The sequence below is a fragment of the Apostichopus japonicus genome, chromosome 4, assembly GCF_037975245.1.
Source record: "Apostichopus japonicus isolate 1M-3 chromosome 4, ASM3797524v1, whole genome shotgun sequence".
Taxonomy (NCBI): domain Eukaryota; kingdom Metazoa; phylum Echinodermata; class Holothuroidea; order Aspidochirotida; family Stichopodidae; genus Apostichopus; species Apostichopus japonicus.
In genome coordinates, this window is record NC_092564.1 from 14,022,452 (window position 1) to 14,037,719 (window position 15,268).

Consider the following 15,268-nt stretch of genomic DNA (forward strand, 5'->3'; position numbering starts at 1 on the left):
ATTCTTCCGTCACCAAGCATGTACATACGTGTGTTAAAGACAATGGCATGTCAGCGTAGTTGTGTCAAAGTTAATGCTGAGAAAAGTAGTTGCTAACCCGTACCCTACCGCGTGATTGAACGTATATGCAGCCTATGTATGCACTGCTGATACAGGGCTGCTGAAGTCACCGATACCCGGCTGTTGTTAGATCTCGAAGAAACAATCTTTTCTGTACGTAAAAGCTTCGTGTTGGTTGATATTTCAAGGTGTAATCAATATGATTTAGCATTCTTGAAAATATGTTACTGTTGTCACTCCTGTAATTTCAAATTTCCATTATGCCTGTGACATATAACTACTGTTAGACTGTTGTTACTGTAGTGTTAGTGTTAGTGCTAGAGTTACTGTTACTGTTAGACCTATATAATCGATAGCATAAGCATTAACATAGACCTATATTTCGGCTACAATAATCTTAACATAGCATAAGTAATTGATAAAGGGGCCGAAGGTCCAACATACTATGTGTTGTTCCCTATTCTCGAAATCAGCAGTCATTTCGATATAATGGGCACTAAATTAGGCCATTTTAAAATTCTAGCTTTGAAGTTTGAGCCATGGCATACTGTACATCTGCCAGTCCTAGCCCAAGTAACAAATACGGCTAGCCTAGCTGTTACCCTCTTGAGTCCAACTTCTGATTTTCAAGTTGCATTTTGCCTCGACAGTTCATTTGACACCATGCAGGTACTGTATGACCTATATAATCATGATGATATGCCTTTTTTGCCAAAAAAATTTCCCATTTGTGGAGATGAAACAACTATAAAAACCAAATTGTTTCCTATATCATCTGGTCTTGCCTTTGTTTCCTAGCATTTTAGCAAACATAGTAATGGTTCTTGTTCGAAACATTGATTGAATTCATGCATGAGCAAATGGCAAGACCTCAATATGTAGTATAGCCTAAGGCAAACTTAACTTAGCTTATTGTGACCTAACTTAATGGCATAGAAGACTCGCCCCAAACCGCGTGCCGCGCTCTGAAAAAAGTTAACTTTCCGTTGCTTGCAAGTGAAGTTTCCATTTTGTCACTACAAAATGCAGACAGTAATGAAACATGATACCTTGTTATCTTTTATCTAGACCTGAGATGTCCATCGCTGCTATGTTCACTGTGTTGTGGGTATTGAACGTAGCTGTATGTATTGACTGTACACTAGTGTCTAATTATAGACGGTAGCAAGCTGTGTGTGTATTTTCTGGGATCGATGGTGGTGTCTAACACTTCTGTTACACCTCATTCGAAACTAGGTCAGATTATCAGCATGAGATGTTTCTTGGTGCGCATGTCTTCACACCCTTTAAGGTATTGGCATTACTATGACTAGTATGAGATTACAAGAAAACTTATGATTAATAATGTGAAATTATCACATCTTTTTACCTAGGCAACTGGAAATTTGGATAAACCTAAATCATTAAGAGCAATGCACATTAAAATCATGTGGGATCACCAATGAAGTCAGAGCATTGGTTCACACTCGCAAATTGTGTGTATGTCTTGATTGTATGCCCTGAACCAGAGCAAATGAGGAAATACCTAATAATGACTAAAGAACAATGTAACTGCATGATTATCTACAATTTAACTCAATCATGTGTGGTTTGTACAAGAATGACAGAAAACATATCATATCATATTGTAATGGTGTAAGCATGAGTAATGAATCAAATCAATAGTGATGGTGAATGTCTGACAACTCAATATACACCTTGTGAATGTGCTTTGAAAACATTAAGGTAGAATGCACAAAAAAACGACAAGAAACCTGTCATCATACAATAATATGGTGTGGCCTAAAATTTAGCTGAGTTAATGTAGGCTGCTGAGCCTGCATGCAACTCTTTCTTGTGTGACTTGCTGCATAACCTCAGCAGGGCACTCAGGACAGAGGGCATCGGAGCAAAATTTTCGTCTCGGGTTCAAACTTGTTCGGATTGACCAAGTTGAAATGTGTTACATTCATTTTACTAAAATCTATCTTGTCCATTGGCTTCAGGCAAAACACACTTACAACAAAAACCTAGGACTTCATAATTAATGACTTGATAATGGTATTCTTTTTAGAGAAAAAGACTAAAGGGTTTCTATGATGTTGCAATCAAACACAAGAATATTAGCAGATTGTCTGGTAGAATACAATACTTTATATTCAACTTGCCAAATATTCAATCCCAACTCTATATCTCACAATATCAGATTGGTAAATGGTGTTAAGTAGGTCACTATCTCACTCAATTGATAGCTGATGTCTATTCAATATAGATAATGATAATTGCAAACAGTTAAGTAGAGGGAAAGACTGGTATTTACTTAAGTTATGCTCTGACAGAGTATCTTATCGATTGCCTGGTTGTGCTGAGACCAAAGTTTTAAAGTTAAAGTGACTAGTAAATACATATCTGACTGATATTATCTAGACTAATATGACATATATGCTTGCTATTCTACAGTGTGTCATGTGCTGTGAGTATTGAATAATATCGTAATCTGTTCCCCTGACGTTACTTCCATTTAAAAAATGTCAAGTGGTTGAAACATTTCAAGCAATGAAGCCATATTTACCAATTTCTGTTTATGCATTTGTGAAGGAAAAGAAAACAAACGCAAAACAAAAAAACACTTGTGATGCAGTTGTTAAGGGTCTCAACCTCATTTACATAAACCCTATTATCTAGATTATCTGTTATTTGTCAGTTGGATTAAACAATTAACAAACCTTGGTTTTTATTGATCATTACTATTGACTACAAGATACAGAGTGTTAAGGAGGTAAGAAAGTACACTCAAGGTGTCTGTGGGTTCTGTTCAGCTGTCTGAGTTTTTAACAACTTCATTGGGTAAAGTTTTCTGAAACAATCCATATTTATAACACCTTAGCTTTTGTTTTACTCTTTCATCTACTTGATTGAGCATTGGTATCAGTAATGCAAGATTTCTACTCAGTCCTGTATCCTACCTATCCTGTCCTGAAATTCACAAATTTCATATCTTTGTATTTTTATCATACAGAGAGCTAACATGTTTCGGTTACTACCACTTGTCCACCGGGTGGACAAATTCTCTGCCTGCAAGGTTCAGCGATTCCCCGAGGCACTGAAGAGGCGAGGATTTCGCACAGCAACTCTCAAATATGCAGAGAAGGAGCCTGCCCCAGCCCCTAAAGGGATCCCGTGTAGTAATCTAACCATTGGTGTTCCAAAGGAATCCTTTACCAAAGAGTGCAGAGTAGCTGTGACACCGGCAGCTGTAAAGACTCTCATCAAAGAGGGATTCTCTGTTAATGTCGAAGATGGGGCAGGAGCCGCAGCTAACTTTACCAATAAAGACTATGAAGAGGCGGGGGCAAAAATCAAGAGTAAAGTGGAAGCCTTCGGTGCGGACATTGTTCTTAAAGTAAGGTCTCCTGCAGTAGAAGAGATTGACTTACTCAAAGAAGGCTCAAACTTGATCAGCTTTGTGTATCCGGCTCAAAATAAAGACCTCCTGGACAAACTGGCCACCAGAAAGGCGACATTGTTTGGGATGGACTGCGTACCCCGTATCAGCAGAGCGCAGGTCTTTGATGCTCTCAGCTCTATGGCAAATATAGCAGGATATAAAGGAGTCATAGAGGCTGCCAACAATTTTGGACGATTCTTCACGGGCCAGATCACTGCGGCTGGTAAGGTGCCACCTGCTAAGATGCTTGTAATTGGTGGTGGTGTTGCAGGACTGTCGGCAATAGGTACCGCCAAAAATATGGGCGCAGTAGTCAGGGGTTTTGATACCAGAGCTGCTGTTAAAGAGCAGGTGGAATCACTCGGAGCTGAATTTCTTGAACTGGAATATGAAGAATCCGGTGAAGGAACAGGTGGATATGCCAAAGAAATGTCCCCAGAGTTTATCAAAGCTGAGATGGACCTTTTCCACAAGCAATGTAAAGATGTTGATATTGTGGTCACGACAGCTTTGATACCAGGTAAGCCAGCTCCTAAGCTGATCACCAGAGAAATGATCGAAGACATGAAAGAAGGTTCTGTCGTGGTAGACCTCGCAGCCGAGGCCGGGGGAAACATCGAGACGACCAAACCGAACGAGCTGTACAAGTACAAAGGAGTGACGCACATTGGCTACACTGACCTACCCAGTCGGCTTCCCACACAGTCGAGTACACTGTACGGTAATAATATTACAAAGTTTCTCTTGTCTATTGGGCCTAAAGGTCACTTTGATATTAATTTAGAAGATGAAGTAGTTAGAGGATCAATTATTCTTCACAACGGTCAAATGATGTGGCCCCCTCCACCTCCAAAAGTGGTCCCCCAGGCCCCGGTCGCCACAACACCCACTGCAGCAGCAGCTGAGCCAGAGCCTGTGAACCCATTTAATGAGAAATTGACTAAAGCTGTTGTGTACACTACTGGTTTAAGTGCATTACATGGCCTAGGGCTTATCTCCCCTGGGTTGCAATTCAACACAATGATGACAACATTCTGTTTAGCTGGTATTGTGGGCTATCATACCGTCTGGGGGGTCACTCCCGCCCTTCACAGTCCACTTATGTCCGTCACAAATGCCATCTCGGGTATCACGGCGGTAGGAGGTTTGCTGTGCATGAGTGGAGGTCTGTATCCCGATAGTTCTGCTGCAACCCTGGCAGCTTTAGCCACCTTCATGTCCTCCATCAACATCTTTGGTGGTTTCTTGGTCACTCAGAGGATGTTGGACATGTTCAGACGTCCTACTGACCCCCCAGAGTACAATTACCTCTACCTTCTACCAGGACTTGCTGCTCTGGGTACATACGGAGCAGGACAGCTGTCTGGCTACGACCTGCAGACCCTCGCATACCTGGCTGGCTCGTTATGTTGTGTCGGGGCTCTGAGTGGCTTGTCCTCACAGGTGACATCCAGACAGGGCAATGCACTGGGCATAATAGGTGTAAGTATTGGCATGATGGCAACCCTCATGGGTGTGAAAGCTTCACCAGAGCTGTTGACCCAAATGGGGATGTGTATCGGCGGCGGTGGGCTGATTGGATCTGTCATAGCCAAACGGGTTGCCATTACTGACCTTCCCCAGTTGGTCGCTGCTTTCCACAGTTTTGTTGGTTTAGCTGCTGTCTTGACTTGTGTGGCTACTTACATGAATGAGGCAGCACACTATGCCACTGACCCATCCATGATGATGGCTAAGGCATTTGTATTCCTTGGTACCTACATTGGTGGAGTCACTTTCACAGGTTCCCTGGTGGCATATGGCAAACTGCAGGGCTTTCTGAACTCTGCACCTTTGCTGATGCCTGGTCGCAATGTCCTCAATGCTGGGCTGTTTGCCACCAATGTTGGCGCCATGTCTTATTTCATGACAAACCCTGGTTACATGGCAGACATGGGTTGTCTCACCACCACATCAATTCTGTCCTCCTTGATGGGTGTGACCTTGACCATGGCTATCGGTGGAGCTGATATGCCAGTGGTCATCACAGTGTTGAATAGCTACAGTGGGTGGGCCCTCTGTGCAGAAGGCTTCATGTTAGATAACAACTTGATGACGATAGTAGGAGCAATGATTGGCTCTTCGGGTGCCATTTTGTCCTATATCATGTGCAAGGCAATGAACAGGTCTCTAGCAAATGTAATCTTTGGAGGTTACGGAACAAAGTCTACCGCTGGAGGTAAGCCTATGGCGATCGAGGGCACCCACACCGAAATAAATGTGGATAATGCAATAGATTTAATTTCAGATGCCAAAAATATCATCATAACTCCCGGGTACGGTCTCTGCGTAGCTCAGGCCCAGTATCCAATCGCAGAGATGGTTACCCTCCTAAAAAAGAAGGGTAAGAATGTGAGGTTTGGTATTCACCCAGTGGCCGGACGTATGCCCGGTCAGTTGAATGTGTTGTTAGCAGAGGCTGGGGTTCCCTATGATGTTGTGTTAGAAATGGATGAAATCAATGAAGATTTCCCGAAAACTGACCTCACATTAGTGATCGGCGCTAACGACACCGTCAACTCGGCTGCCGAGGAAGATCCTAATTCGATCATCGCAGGCATGCCGGTCCTCAGAGTGTGGGACTCTAAAGATGTCATCGTGATGAAAAGGACGCTCGGCGTCGGCTACGCCGCAGTCGACAACCCAATCTTTTTCAAAGAAAATACGTCCATGTTGTTGGGCGATGCCAAGAAAACTTGCGATGCACTCTTAACCCAGATTCGTTCACGCTATGAGAGTTGATAGAAGTAACCAATGGTTTAACTTTGTCACCTTTTATCGCTTGGGTTGGTATTGCTTATCTTCAATTGCAAAGTTAGTCCCAAAATGGTCTTTGCAGAGAGTGGATACATTAAAGTATTAAAGGAGAAAAAAAAAACTTGTTTTCCATGAAGTAGAGTTTAACATGTTAAAAAAAATAATGTTTAATGCACTGGCTGAAGTAGTATACAGGTTGTTTGTTGTGTTTAATTTTTTCACGGTACCTTTAACAGACTTGTGGGAAAATTTCTCTGTTATTCTAAGAGATGTGTAGGGTTTTCAGCAGAGAGTGACTGAAAAATGAGGTAATGGCAGTCAATCATAAGTTTGTTTTCCTGTAAAATTTTCTTTTCAAGAGAGATGACCACAAATTATGCTCTTGTGCTCTTTACCCCTGTAACAGGTTGTATTACATCTGCATGTATTGTTTTAGTCCACCACAACTAAACCATCCTTAGTGTGCCATGTGTGAGTAGTTCAGAATATAACCCATTCCCAGTCAAGAAAGACTGGCTCTCTAACATGAACTTTGGAGCTTTTATGCAACAGCAACATACTAATGTCAATACAGTGTTTATGTCATTATGTTATCACTGTAGTAGTCTTGGAAAGGTTATAAATCGTACTCTAACGATTGGCTGTAGATGAAGCTGGTGAACTTTGCACAAAGTTGCCTTCATTGCCTGTTGCCTGTGACCTCTCACTCACTGTGCAGTACAGTAAAAGAAAGGTTGATAAACTATCTGTGCAGTGATCAAAATGCTAATATTTGTTGTAAATGGAAACTATTCAGCTGGCTCAGCTTTTATTCATTATGACCAAATAACCCTATAGTCCTTGTGTAAACTATAAGATGAAATCGAGTTGTGAATGGAATACCTCGTGACCTGTCATAGTACAGCTTTGTGGAATTACTCATGGTATAGTGAAGCATATGGTAAAGCAGTCGCAGATCCCCATTAGATGAGGAATTGGGCAGGTAAAGTGGGGGAGGGGGGTTAACATGGGGTGAAGAAGGATGGATAAGGGGTAATAGTTTTCAAAATATTGGTTTAAATTTGTGGTTTTTGTGAATTAACCAGCTAACATGGATGCAATGGTGAGGTTTGAATAGTTGGAAATTTGGAATAAGGAGGGGTTGGGTGGGGGTGGGGAAAAGAGTTATAGCTTTGTGATGTAATGTGTTGTACAAGTTGTCAGTATAAATCAGGGAGGAATTTGGGGGTTATTTTGAAGGACATATATCAGTTCTGAAGTACACATGTAGGTTTGGTTATGGTTTGGTCTTGTAAACTATAACATTGTATGTCTAAATAACTTGTGTGCTAGGTGTTGTTGTTACATGACCCACTTAAGTAAGCACAATTTCAGATGATATGTGATTGTGTCACATCAGTTCATCAAATTTATTTGAGAGGGAAAGATTGGATAAGAATCATGTTTTAATATATACCACACTCACCTGTGTAAGGGTTGCTGTAAATGTCGTAGCGACCTGGTTTTCGTTTGCATCTTCCATTTTATCTGAAGCACAAGGCAAAGACAAAAATACCTCTGATGCAAAAGATTAAAAAAAAACAATGCAAGTTAAAAAGGATCAATTGTAAGGAGTAAAGAAAATGTCTAGGATGTATGTGCCATTGAAACACTCATCGTATCATTGAAAGGTTCACAAATAGTATTAATTATGATAATGGCATCACTGCTTTGATGTGTGCACATAATATGTCAGTGACAGTGTTTGGACATGCACTGGTCAACATGGGCCCAAAACATTCAATTCATAGTGTGAAGTGAAAAGAGTGAGAAAAAATATATTTCAAAATTTCAAACTATTTGTTCTCATTTATTGACTCTGTTGTTATCTTTTGTTTACTATGTTGTTTATGTGGTCTTTCGCTATCTGCTTTCTATGTTTTTCATCAGCAGGTATCAGGATCTTGAGGTATTATCTATCCCACACTAGCCACGGATACTGTTTTACCCCTGGCTGGCTGGCATTGTTACATGCAGTGTTTTTGATAGTGTCCTTTAAATCTACCATGAAGATTCAGAATTATTTATTTTGCAATTGTTCCACTGTGTAGCAGTTGCGTCGCCAAGGGGAGGGGGGCATGTGCTCTCCCCCCAAAAAATCATGCCCCCCAGATGAAAATTGTGTTAAAAAAATTTACTCTAACAAAAACTTTTTGCAAAGGATGAAATGTAATATGTTCTTCAGTAAAACTATTTTCCACCGACCATTACAATAACCAGTTGTTTTCTCACTAACAAGGTCACAGAGGCCTTGGCGTGAATTGCTAGTGCTTAAACTTCACTACTACCCTGCATGAATTTCAATTTTCAACACCCTTATTTAAAACAGTATCAAAGCAAACAGGTTAATTTCTATTTTTTTGTATATGCCTCAATTAGAAACATAAATATCAAACAGACTAAGTCCGAAAATTCTTGAACATCAAGTTACTTCAAGTTGCAAAAATAGCACCAGCTTGCATCTAAGGACCCTTAATTAAACAACAATTTCTCAATACCCCCTCCCCTTAGGCTTAGACCCCTCCCCAAGGACTGCATTCACAAATACACATTGTGCACCCCTAATTAAGTGCTGTGACCCCCTAGATTGAAAAGTCTGTGTATCCTTAATGTTTGCACCTTTTTACTGGAAGGGGGGAGGGGGAAAGGGTTGAGGAGGAGCAGGAGAGAAGGCTCTAATGGGAGGGGAAAGATAAGGGGACAGTTGCTTGTTTTAGTAGTCAAGCAATTAACAGTTATTCCTTCGGAATGTTCACCAGTTATCGAGAGCCTGAAGTTTGCATGCCGGGCTCTGGATTTCTCATTGCAGACGTCCATCGTTCATGGGGTGCTTTTGTCACCTTTAGACACTGAACAATACTTGCCCTGATTGTAGAAATGAGGGAACTTGGAGGTAGCTAACATACTTATATTAATCTTGCCTTTACCCACATGATACAGAGAATCTCTGCGTCCGACTGCTCCTGTAAAACCATATTGCTCAAGATTGCATCTCTAGACACATAAGACGAAAATATGACGTGGCCGTCTTTGCTCTTGATGCCTCTGTGTATAGGTGTCGAGGAGACCATGGGGATGTTAGTTGGGGTGGTTTTGTTTCTTGGGATCTGCAGGAGTTTGTTCTCTTTTTAAAATATTTTTTTTTTATAGAAGGTCACTTGTTTCTATTCTCATGGTCAAGGCTTTAATTTTAAGTAACTAAGAATAGTGTTAACGCGCTGAAATTCGTAAAATAGAGGGCGTAGTTTGAGAATATGTTGGAGAGGGACGACTTCGGAAGGCCACATCATAACATAAGTATGAGTAACAATAATGTAAATAAAACGTCGCTATACGTTCGGTTACATTAGTTCATAATATCGAACAGATTCGTCAATCAGCAACATCTTTCTTGAACCGTTACGTAACGAGGGGACCTGATACAATAACAATGTGTTTCTTTGGTAAACACCCAATATCCCATCGTGGATGATTAAATAGAGCAGATGGTTTGCAAATGGAATAAAACAATGTTTTAATAAAGTGGGAGACATTTTTTTTGTTTTCTTGTTGCATGAGAGGTTTTTCTCTTCTCAGAACAACCCAAACGGTTGTAACCACACCTTCTAATATCGAGTGTGGATTTCCAACTATGTGTACATAATACTACATGGCTTGGTCAAAGTGACAAACAGACACAACTCAATTCCAAAATATATCTGAGTAACACTCTACCTTATTTGTTTGTCCCCAATTTCCAGCAATTTTGCCAATATTACAGACTATAACTTAAAATGTAAGATTGCAAACTAAACGACACCTGCATATTCTAGATGCTTGTTTGCATAAGCAGACTTTCCAACATTGAGGAAAATTTATGAGTGTGATCAGCGGCAGTGGGGGAGGGGTCTAAGGATTTTTTCCTATTTTTGACTGCCTAGATGCAAAATGGTGCATTCTTTTTCAGTTTCTCTGAGTAATTTTATATTGAGAATTTCATCATCATATTATTGAACTCAACAAGCATGACAATTCTCAACAAAGACTTTTCTTGAATCGATGAAAGTAATCACTTGCTATAACATAATTGAACATTTATATCGGAAATTGAAGCGCACTTCTCAATCTCTAGTACCCACACCTCTCCCACCCGGCGTTTTCCTCCACCACCATGGCAAATGCACTACTCTTGTAAGTGTAGCCTTAGTACTCAAAGTTGCTTTGTGCTGTAGAGGTAGCCTATGTAGCCTATAGCATCTATCAGGACGGTTTTTCGGAGATTGTTTGTGGATTGCGTGTGATAAAGTGCACATAGCGTGTGAGCGTGTGAAGGGCTGGAAATGCGTGTGTCACACGCCAAATGCGTGTGAGCTGGAATGTCTGCATAAGTAACTGTAGTGAGTTGAATACAGATGGATATATATTAAAAATGGCACCAACCGTGCAATTTTTCATATAGTTTTAATCATATTCAAATCAATTCTGAAAATCTTTAAATTTCTGTCTTTGGTCATTATTTTAATAATACTTTGACTGGTCATGATAATACATTGCATTGTGGGATTTTGGCAGTGGCGGAGAAACAGGGGTTGGGGGGGGGGGGGGGGGTTGGGGGGGTTTTAACCCCCCCACTTTTTGAAGAGGGGGGGTTGGCCCACACAATCAACCCCCCCTAGTTTTTGCCAGTAATGTTCTGTTATAGCCTATGTTATGTGCTCCAAATGGCATAATAAATCAAATTATTAATTTGAAATTGTTAAAGTCATTTCAACCTTTTACCTGGTAGCCTACATCAACAATTAACGACCGAAAACCGAGTTAGAATTGACCCACACATTATTTCTAGCCCCTTTCCCCCACCTTGCGCATTGGAACTTGTAGCTCATAGCGCTAACTTCACCCCACAACAGACATACACAAAATAACGTTTTGTTGCTGTTGAATAGCTTTGGAACTGTATACACTTGCCAACTTCAACGAGGTGAAGGAAGGAAAAGAAAAAGAAGAAAGAGAGAAAAGGATGGAGTAGAAAATACGGCAAGAAAACGGGAAGAGAAAGAGGAACAGTGACAAAATTATTCGAATTTGTAAAGCAAACTGCAGATATCACATCATATCAGTGAGCATGAAAATGGCGTTCCACGATAAACAGCCTCCAAACCATGGGCGCAGATCCTGGTGAGGACAGCGGGACGCGTCCCCACCAACTTTTTCAGTAGTGGGGACATGATATACCGTGGCCCCACCAATTTGTCTTGACCAATAGCTGCATTTCAAGTTCCCCTGTATTGAACTTTGGCGAAGTTTGATCCAGCATTGTGCAAATGACATGCAGCAGTTCTCATTTTATTGTATTTTATCCACAGTTGTTAAATATAGGACGGAAATCGCATTTGCGGCAGTCTATATTTGTTTTCTGGGAGAGGACCCCAGACCCATCGTATATACATAAGTCTACTTGGATTATTTGTCCCTGATTTTCTTTCTGCAGACGCCCATGTATTTCTCCAAACTAAATTTCTAAGCCATGAGATCTAAAACTTAAGGAGGTTTAGGAGCATTATTAGGTCTGGGAAGTGTTATTTCCGGCGATCTGGGAGGTATATTTGCCCCAAAAAATCCCACGCTACGCGCGAACCCATGGTCGCGCTCCGCTTAGATAGTGTCATAGAACAGACACGCGTCCCCACCATTATCCAAGACTGATCTGCGCCCATGCTCAAAACTGTCGATGTGTGTGTAGTGTTCGGTTTCGGAAATATCTGGTATATTTTTATTTCCTTCAACGAAATTTTTTAGTAGCCGTCTGAATTTTCGAAAATTCCCTAACCAACATTCTTCATCATACTTTATCATACTCGTGCAATTTTGACCCGTCTGTTAGGGTTTGAAGGAGGTTTTTCTATATCGGTTGTCCATAGATGATACTTTGTGCAACATTATGGGTATGTTTTGAAGTGAATTTATTCACGAGAATTGTGAATTTTCAAATTCTGAACAGTGGGGCTGACGGATATTGTGGGCCGCGATGAAGAATCACCTACAAAAGCAATGATCCACAGGATATGTGATGAAGTCGAACGTGATGTGTGACTGGTGACAATCTTCAAAAAGGTTAGATGAGAAAAAAGTATTTGGAAAAAACTTGGTTCTCAGGCAAAAGTGTACATATGGTTGGTCAGTTTCAAGCCCGAGAAGTGCCATTTCCGGTGATCTGGGGCTACCAAAACCAGAAATTTGCTTGTACGCTGCGCGCCAACCAATGGTGGCGCTCCGCTTAGATAGTAATACGCGCCCCCCGGGTTAGAAAATCCTGCATACACCCCTGGTTAAATTCAGCTTTTCAAGGCCTGGGCAGTGCCATTTACTGCAATCTGGGAGGCAATATTTGCCAAAAAATTCTTGTGCACTTCGCGCCAACTTATGGTGGCGCTCCACTTAGACAGTGAGCCAGCAGTTATGACTTTTTATTTCATCAATGGCCTGCAACCCCCCCCCCCCCCCACTTCTGACAAGAAATCTCCGCCACTGGATTTTGGTGTCAAATGTTGTCGAAGATGTACCAAAACAATGTACTTATATTAAGACAAAAACATCCTTAACGACCGACGAAACAGTGAGCTCATATTTCTTTTGCCGGAGCGAATATGTTTAACTGTTGACTAGATATTGTTACGATTTCATTGCAACAGTCATTTCTAGCGTAATACGGTAGCAGTAGATAATGTGCACGAAATATCTCTAATTGATGTTGACGGCTTAGGTTATGTTTGAAATGATATTGCAAACATTACAGAGATCTCATGATTTCCCATGGTGCACTTCGATTTGGTCACGACATTTGGAATTCGGTTAGGCCCTAGCTTGAATTACAAACTTAAGGGATTCGTGTATCGTCAATGTTCCATTAGTCCATCCCCTGGGTGATGCTTTAGGTGTACAATCGGAGATATTTGCTGACAAACAGCCACGCCGACGGATTTATCGACCTGTTTTTATGGTTTTACCAGAGCTGCCTCTGGTGCTGGTTATTGTCAGAACCGTATGTCTAAATATACGGCTCTGGTTATCGTTTTAGCGTAACGCCCTCAGTTTATAGCAGTAACGTTTGAATCACCATGGGAATGACGCGTTTCTAGCTAATGAAGAATCGAAATGCCTGTACCAGGGGCGTATCCAGGATTTTGTGACCCGGGGGGCGCGAATTACTATCTAAGCGGAGCGCCACCATCGGTTGGCGCGCAGCGTACAAGAAAATTTCTGGTTTTGATACCCCCCAGATCACCGGAAATGATACTTCTCGGGCTTGAAAAAGACCAACCAGATGTACACTTTTGCCTGAGAACCAAGTATTTCCCAATAGTTTTTTTTTCCCATCCATAACCTTTTTGAAGATTGTCACCAGTCACACATCATGTTCGACCTCATCGCATCTCCTGTGGATCATTGCTTCTTGTAGGTGATTCTACGTCGAGGCCCACAATACCCGACAGCCCCATATTTGAAGGTTTTAAGCCCATTTTTCTGTTCAGAATTTCAAAATTCCCATTTCTCGTGATTAAACTCACTTCAAAACATACCCATAATGTTGCCAAAAATTTCATCTATGGACAACCAATATAGAAAAACCTCTTTGAACCCTTAACAGACTAGTCAAAATTGCACGAGTAGAGGGAAGTATGATGAAGAATGTTGGTTAGGAAATTTTCGAAAATTCAGACACAGTTAATTTATTGGTGTACAAATATTGAAACCTCCTATAACGGCTATTATAAAACTTCGTTGAAGGAAATGAAAAAAATACCAGATATTTCCGAAACCGAAGACTACACACATAGGTCAAGGAGGCGGGGGGGGGGGGGCTAACGAAATATTTCTTTCTGAAAATTTGGGCAATATGCTGAGGATTTTTCGGGCACCTATACTGAAAGAAAAATACATTGCAATGATGTAGCTAAAGAAATGAATAGTTTAAAAATTATCTCCTTGGTAATTAAAATAAGTTCTAAGCTTGGCCGACTAATTCGCCATTACTAATATAAAAGAGAGTTTTGACATAATTGGACCTCCATGCTTTTTCTCCATCTACATAGGACAATTCGTTGTTTATATGAGCATCCCGCGGTATACTGCGCAACTTTCAGTGACCGCACGGTACATGATGGCATGCGATGTGATAACCGATGCTTGCTTATATGATATTGACATGTTGAACGCGCGCGAAGCGCGCGAAAATGTTGGTTATACTTTTCGGGCAAGTCGTTACAGCTCCCCAAATCAAATTGGGCTCCTTCGCCTTTGACCACACACATAGACAGTTTTGAGGCTGTTCATCTTGGAACGCCATTTTCATGCTCACTGATATGATGTGATATCTGCTGTTTGCTTTACAAATTCGTCCAAAAAAAAAAAAGAAACGTCAAAAATGGAGTTGTCGGTGTAAGGGGTAGGGTGAGGCGCACGCCCCTTCCGAAAACCTCGATCCGCCACTGGCTACCCGGCCATATGTATATAATAGGGTTCAGCGCTGTAATGATGTCACTGTTCCTTTTTCTCTTCCAGGTGTCTTGGCGTTTATCTTCTACTCCCTCCTTTTCTCCTTTTTCTTTTCTTTTCACTTCCTTCCTCTCCCCCTTTTTTCTTCTCTTTTTTTCTCTCCTCTTTTTCTTACCCGGGGGGCGCGCCCCCAACGCCCCCCCTGGATACACGCCTGTATACCCAGATCCATATATACGGCTCTGCCTATACCCAAAAGCATTAATAAACACCTATAAAATGCTTGACAAACTGCATTAATTAAAAAAACACCTATAAAATGCCTGACAAACTGCATAATCAAACACCTATAAAATGCCTATACCCAATGGCATTAATAAACAACACCTATAAAATGCGTGACAAACTGCATTAAAAATCACCAATATAATAGCTAAACCCAAATGCATTAATAAACACCTATAAAATGCC

At 41.0% G+C, this 15,268-nt stretch overlaps 1 protein-coding gene across 1 annotated transcript; it reads left to right on the top strand.

Moving 5' to 3' along the window:
* Window positions 1-48: 48 nt before the first annotated feature.
* LOC139966524 (NAD(P) transhydrogenase, mitochondrial-like) lies at window positions 49-8,118 on the top strand. The gene is made up of 2 exons (XM_071969640.1): window positions 49-213; window positions 3,059-8,118. Exon 2 carries the CDS (start codon window positions 3,068-3,070, stop codon window positions 6,266-6,268), a length of 3,201 nt encoding a protein of 1,066 aa, XP_071825741.1. The 5' UTR covers window positions 49-213; window positions 3,059-3,067; the 3' UTR covers window positions 6,269-8,118.
* The last annotated feature ends 7,150 nt before the right edge of the window (window positions 8,119-15,268 follow it).

Excerpts from the sequence above, each read along its gene's own strand:
- LOC139966524 (XM_071969640.1), top strand. The coding sequence starts at position 3,068 with ATGTTTCGGTTACTACCACTTGTCCACCGGGTGGACAAATTCTCTGCC.